This window comes from Azolla caroliniana, unplaced genomic scaffold (assembly GCF_043228905.1).
Source record: "Azolla caroliniana isolate FFs.n. ecotype wild unplaced genomic scaffold, voAzoCaro1.0.p SCAF_1, whole genome shotgun sequence".
NCBI lineage: Eukaryota > Viridiplantae > Streptophyta > Polypodiopsida > Salviniales > Salviniaceae > Azolla > Azolla caroliniana.
Window position 1 is genome coordinate 3,910,455 of NW_028230436.1, and position 7,185 is coordinate 3,917,639.

General features: G+C 36.4%; 1 protein-coding gene across 1 annotated transcript; it reads right to left on the reverse strand.

The window, feature by feature from the left end:
- Nucleotides 1-649: 649 nt before the first annotated feature.
- LOC147868425 (RNA polymerase I specific transcription initiation factor RRN3 protein) lies at nt 650-5,838 on the reverse strand. The gene is made up of 15 exons (XM_087319083.1): nt 5,612-5,838; nt 5,196-5,279; nt 5,042-5,113; nt 4,884-4,955; nt 4,497-4,793; nt 4,283-4,393; nt 3,951-4,076; nt 3,428-3,568; nt 3,289-3,357; nt 3,087-3,193; nt 2,169-2,252; nt 1,992-2,088; nt 1,802-1,921; nt 1,530-1,714; nt 650-1,438 (listed from the first exon to the last, which is right to left on the reverse strand). Exons 1-15 carry the CDS (start codon nt 5,717-5,719, stop codon nt 1,087-1,089), a joined length of 2,025 nt encoding a protein of 674 aa, XP_087175209.1. The 5' UTR covers nt 5,720-5,838; the 3' UTR covers nt 650-1,086.
- Nucleotides 5,839-7,185: the final 1,347 nt, after the last annotated feature.

A 7,185-nucleotide genomic window follows, 5' to 3' on the forward strand; every position in this document is an offset into this window, starting at 1 on the left:
TTGTAGTTGTCCATTCATTTCTTCTTCTTGCAAGAACAAAGCGACGACGAGTTATATCCCTCTTGCTAGAAAAGTTTGGGTAGCTAAACTCTTTACCTTCCTTATTTAATGGTTTTAGCTTGTTCGGTTTTTGCTCCTATTTTTCCAATCTTTTATTTTGTTACCATTATATATTACCAAAGGACATGCAAATAAAACTTGGGCAACTCAACAATAAAATACACAATACATTGTTTTGCAAGGCAACTGTCCACCTACATCATCATCCCATCAATAAAAATCTACCAAGTACCATCAACTCGATTTGATGGCACTTTACTTGTATATTAGCACATCTTCAAATCGAAAAGGCATATTGGTAGTTTTGTCTTCTAACTTTTAACTCAAGGCAATTTAGATTTTGATGACACAGTTCTCTTCCATGAAAATGATCAATTAACATCATTATTATACAGCTTGAATGTTCCAAACTCCGATGGATAGGATTAACTATCTTTGCACATATAGAAGATGAAACTTGAGAGAATTATAAAATTATTGCAATCCAAAAATCGGTAGTAGAACCCACAAGCTTCACAGCAAAAGGAATCCAGAAAACCTCAATGTAACTAGAATTTTTAGATGGTATCAGTGGTTCAATGATTAGATCACTAGAATTTTTAGATGGTATCAGTGGTTCATTGATTAGATTTTACAAAGATGAGTCTTTACATGTCAAAAACTCGTCATTAGAAGCTAGAATTTACAGGTCTGGTGCGAGTGAACCCTTCCACATGTTTTGTGATTGTAAAGATAGGGCCATGTACATTGCACAAAGCTTTGATAAATTACAATAGTCTATAAATTCTCCCAAAAGCCTCTGCAAGCCATACTTATCAGCCAGCAACAACTCTGACAACATCAATATACTCCTTTCAGAATATACTTTTAAGCTTCAGACAGAAAATTTCCTTCCAATCATTAGGTCTGAAATGCAGAGATAGCAATGGACCACCTCCAATCATAGCAGAAGACATCCATCAGACATGTTATTGATTTTCCAACTGACTTAGATGGACCAACCAAATACTAAATGTGGAATGATCATCATAGCAACGACATCGAGAACCGTAACAAATACTCTGGAGTCAACTTTGCAGGGAGCGGAATGGGTTGGTGTACGTTATTTAGAAACTCTAGTTGTCGGGTCAAAGACATTTGATTCATTGAATGTTCAAAGTCGTCAATATCTTTATCACTGAGGCTACCAGTCTCCATAACTGTTGTGTACGATCTCGAGATACTGCTAGGTGTCATACAGATATCTGAACATGCATCTGTCCTTTTGGGGGAACTACCTAGCTCATTGTCATCAACTTCCAATTCAACGTCAGAAATATCATCTTCATCATCATGAGATGGCACCATAGACCAAAATATGAAATTTGGTCTTATGAACCTACATAAAAATGATCGGTATCAGGATCATCATATATAAATTGTATATCTATTTATATATCCAAACAAGAGAAATGAGATGGAATCCTAACCTATCTGACCGTTTCAACAGGTATGGATCAAACGGAAAGAACATATCAAGCCGATTTATACCACCAAATGTGTTTGGAGAAAGAGTCTCAATATTTCGGTTCACTTCTTTCAATAAACATTCATCAACAAGGTGTGCTTTCGAAGCTTGCTTCAGGAATTCCTCTACAACTGAAGGCAAACATAGCTGTACAGAATTTCACACATACATCAGCCCTATACATTTTAGGTTAACAACTTTCAGAATAAATTTACATCCAGAAATGTCAGTCACCTTAAAAGGGTTTAGTATGTGCTTCACAAAGTCGTTCATGCGCAGCCTACGCAAAGCTTCTCGTTCATGTGTATCATCTAGCAATGCTCTCATCCTAAAGCTAAGGACATACATAACAGCCTGCAACATAGGGCATCAGAAAAACACCATCCAGATTTACAGAAACAAGTTTAAGCACAGAATCTGTTACCTGGCATGCAGAATAAAAGACACCATGCACCCCTGCATCTACAACTCCTTTCTTGTCAAATTGCCTAGGAGTGTAGGCAACACACCAATCCACAACTCTGCGAAAAATAATGAATCAATTCATGTCTAAGAATAAATAAATGTCACTGCCAAAAAGACCTTGCACTAGAGAAACCACCTTTTAAGAGATGACGAGATTACTGCCAAAGGAAGATATTTAGCACGAGCAAGAAAACTTGCAAGATAAGCTGCTGCAGACATTCTGAAAAATAGAAAGAGTATATATTCCATGAATACTTTTACTGTTAGCTATTCCAATAACTACACTAACATTATGTTATGCTGCTAGAATTATTTTACATGCCGTAGCAGTTCAGAGAATCATTCAATTCATATACAACCACAAAAAAAACTAGAACTAGCCCACAGAAAACGCTTAAAGATATACCAGTTGCTTTGTGCCAATTTGTTCCAAGTAAACAGAGAGACCATACCCTTGTTACTACACCCCTGGTCATCAAATCATTGCCATTAACACATATTATGTACTCTGAAAAACAGTTACTGACTCAGGCTCATATATTTACAAAACTAAAGAATTCAAGAGTCCCTGGGCTCTTGTGATATCTGACATTGTCTTCTCTTCCTCTTCTCAGCAAGGCATAACATCACCACAAAATATAGCAAACCCCCTCAACATAATGGCATTGCAAGTTCCCAAACAAAGATTCTGTTCTGGATTACACTTCCAAGGATAGTAAAAACATCTGTAAAAAACTAAATATCGAACATTGTTCACAAAATTATATGAATTTCCAATTTCCTCTTTAGTCAACTTTGCACCTCATCATGGAGCACCCACACTTCAATTAAATCCATTGTACAAGGAGATTAAGATAGCCTACAGTGTCTTCCAAGACTCAAAAGTTGAATGCCAAAGTGTTATGTACAGTAAACTAAGAAATATAAGCATATAAATCCTCAAGACTACTAGACCATGAATATTTGGTTTCTAGATCTCAAATATTATACAAGAGAGGCTGTGAATTAGGACAAGCTTTGTGTTTTGACATTATACAGATCAGGTTTAAACTACCTTGAATTTGGAGCTCGGCTAGTCGAAGTCAAAATATCACAAAGTATTGCAGCAAACTTGGCACCACACATTGTGGGTGCAACAGAGCAGACGTAGAAAATCAGAAACTGCAAGAACAAAATTCTCAAACTGTAAGTGAGCTAACTACCACACACAGCAATCAACTAAGCTAATACATCAAAACCAAAAAGACCAAGCTCACCTGTGTAAACTTTGATTTGAATGTATCTAAGATGGTTGATTGAAACGAATGCATCAATATATCAAAAACCTTCATATAAACATGATATGAGTATAAATTTTCAAGCTTAAACAGGCACTCAAACATGAAAGAGATATACCAGTTCAATTTGTCCAGCATCTAGATAATTTTTCAGATGCTGAAGAGTCATATCCATGAGGATGTCCATTTTGTCAGCAACAGCGCAAAGGCTCTGTCTCTTCTTTCCATTGTTTGACAGAGTAATAGGCAACTGTTGTGCCTAAAGAATGAAAGGAAACATATTTCAAAAACAGCATATATAATTATGAAACATAATCATAACATATCATGCAGTCGCAATATTTCACGGTTGCAGATTAAGAAAAAGCAGGAGAACATATAAAACTAGAAACAAACTAAACTGGTGAAGCATAGAAAAACAGATTTACAGAAGCTAAAATAAAATAAAATATGAATAGAGCATAGATACACAAACAAGAGCAAACTATGGCTAAAACAATAATTAAATTCAAACTTAGCGCCTTTCAGGTATATCCCTCGATATTATTAAGTCAAATACCTTCATATGAAACTTCATCATTTCAAGACTTGACATAAAGATATAAAAAGAAAGCTTAACACGAAAATGTTGGAATCCATACCTCACTTCCAGGACCACCTAGGGCAATTTCTTCATTTTCCTCCAGCATTTCATCAAACTCCATGTCAAAGATGAAAACTTTGTTGCTATCATCTTCAGAAACTATATCTTCCCACCTTATTTCAACCTTCACAAATTCAGTGATATATTCAGCTAAAACATGATAACTCATGACAACCTCTACTATATTGAATTGATTCAAACAATGAAAGATAGCAATAACTTCATATGACTTGAGTTAAATATATGAGATCTAAAGAATTGGAAGTCAATTTTCTGGGATGCTGGGAAATATTTTATTTCTGGAAACGTGAGGAAGACAACCAAACTCACATCAATCTCAATTAATCTGTCAATTACAGCCATTATCATTTGATTGCGTATGAACTCTCCTTGAACGTCTTGTGCAAGCCGTAGCATATTTTCCATATACAATGCATTCCACTAGTCACAAAGTGAAGATCAACCACAAGACATGATGAGAAACAAAGAGAAGATCCCCAGAAGGGCTGTTAATAAATAAATCACAAAAAGAATGAAGACAAACCTCTTTATCAACAATTCGATGGGGCATTCTTTGAATAACAATCGGTTTCAGATGCAACGTTGTCATGGGTACAAGCTCTGAAATGCGAGCAATCGCAGAATGAACTCGTTCTAGAATGTCATTCTTTCTACCAATGTGCTCAGTTTTCCACTGAGTAAGTGTCTCTTTTGGCATTCCTTTCATAAGTGCTCTCCTGCTGAAAAAGTCTATAAATGTTGGCAACCCACTTGAGGGAGGTATAAAATTCCTTACGAGCATATCAAGACACCGTACCACAAATCCACCATTCACAGTAGCCTGCCAAGATAGAGAGGAATAATATTTTAAAGAATTATAATTTACCATTTTATTATTTCTGAAATGAGAAACTAGAATCAGCCTTCAGACCAAATTGACGACAAATTCAATCAGCGCATCTGCCACTTCCAGGTTGTGCATCCATAAACTCATTCCGAGGATCTGAGATGAAGAAGAATGACAATAAATGCACAAAAACACATTGCATATAAAGCTTGGTATTCAAAACGCAAACGAAAATATATTACATATGAAATGAGCATATCATGTTCCCTCTCCTTGATAAAAGATACTGTTTGGGACAAAGCCTTCAATCTAACCTGTTTATGCAATACACTGTGTTACTATTTAATCACGGGATGTTGTCGAATTCCAAGACAATAACATCCATAAAAGTTTCACCTTAAGGAAGTTATCACTTTCGGGATCATGCAGCTGCAGATCTCTCCATTGCATAAGAAACTTCTGGTATTCTGCCGTTTCATTCTGCAAAAACATTTCTATTTCTCTCTCTTCTCTGGGGTTTACACCGTAGAATCGAAGTCACAAAATAGAGAAAACCCAAGTTCGATTCTCGTAATGGACTCAGCCCCATCTTAATAGGGTCACTCATGGCCTGTTAGCTTGGTGGTTTACACCATAGCGTCAAGAGAACCCTAGTCCAATCTTCGCCATGAGGGTTGCCCATCCGACTCTCTCTCTCTCTCTCTCTCTCTCTCTCTCTCTCTCTCTCAAAATTGTTTCCTTTATCGCTATAGGTTCTCATAGGCTCGCTCTCTTTCTCTCCGTCTCTAGTTTACCATGAGAGAGAAGCATACCTTGGAAGCATCTGTCAAAGCTCTGATGATGTCGTGCCTAAACGAGAAACAAGCGGATCCATCCTCATTCACAATCTCTTCATGTGTCTGCATCTCCATCACCATCATCGCTGATTTAGTAACTCCGAGAAGTAAGAACGGCCGCAAAGAACAGAGGCTATGGCAATGATGACGATGATGTGTGTTCAATTTTGAGACTTTTAGGGTTTTTGGAAACGCAAAGTAATGCTTTGTAAGTTTTAATTCCCGTCCAACAACTTCAACACATTCATATATTTATGAAAAATACCCCCTTCTCTCCTCGTCTTCTATGGAAATCCCATCGTTTACCCCTTCTTTCTTCCAATATAAGTACCCAACTCAATAAGGAAACACGAGTGCTATTTCTTGGGCATTTTCATTAGAAATGAGCAGACATTTTGAGTCAATTTTCCATATTGTGCGCAACGGACAATCACACATTTGCATATGTGCGTGCATGACCGAAAAGACGCGCACCCTAAATTCTTACGCTACACCTTAGTGTGCACTTATTGACTAATGATAACCCTCGAGGAATCCCATATTGTGTTCAGCCACATGGAAAACAACTATATTGTGTATTTTTACCTGCTCCACCTTTGACAATATCAATAACTGGAAATCGTTCTCTAAGTATCTAAAACTCTCAAAACCTTGTATATATGAATAATATAGTTGGCATGTTTAATGAATAATTAGATGCCCTATGTATGTGCATTGTGCGCTATCAATCTTGAATTGACATCAATGTCTCCACCATGGTTTAATTATGAATAGTATCTAAAACTCTCAAAGCATTGTATATATGAATAATATAGTTGGCATGGTTAATCAATAATTATATGCCCTATGTATGTGTGTTGTGATATCAATCTTCATGGGCATCGATATCACCGCCATGGCTTAATTATGACCCTTCATGGACACTTATGAAATACGCTCCCAATTACTATGTGTCCCCTTCCATTCTAATGCAAGTTGTATATGGTTTTGATAGTTTCGACATCAAACAATCGTCATTTAACATTGATTTCACTTCTCTTGCTGAAACAAGATAGCACGAGTTTGTTATGTATGCATCAATTAAAGTTCATTGGAAAGACAAATCAACGTTAAAAACTCCCAAAGCATTCAAGTATTTTTAATTGAGTATTTTATTTATTTATTTATTTATTTAGTGTGGGAAGGTAGTTTCAAGGATTCTTTATTGAGAATTTGATTAAGTACTTCAATTATTAACCATCTACACCTTACAATGTGTACATATGTTTATGATATGAATTTGTATTTAAATAATGTGCTACACAACACGCTTACATTGAATGTCTTGCACATAAATGCCTGTCCTATAGGGCCATCACCAGAGGAGAAGAAAACTGAAATTGCTCACCTCCAACATCTTAATCGTGGTATTATTACATATGCCAAACAATGCGTATAGTGAATGTCTCGGAAGTAAATCATGTACAGGGCTACCATCAAAGGAGAGAGGACAAAGCATCTGAAATACATGATCACGTTCGCAAAGCAGGCACCATTTGATAGAAAGTGGT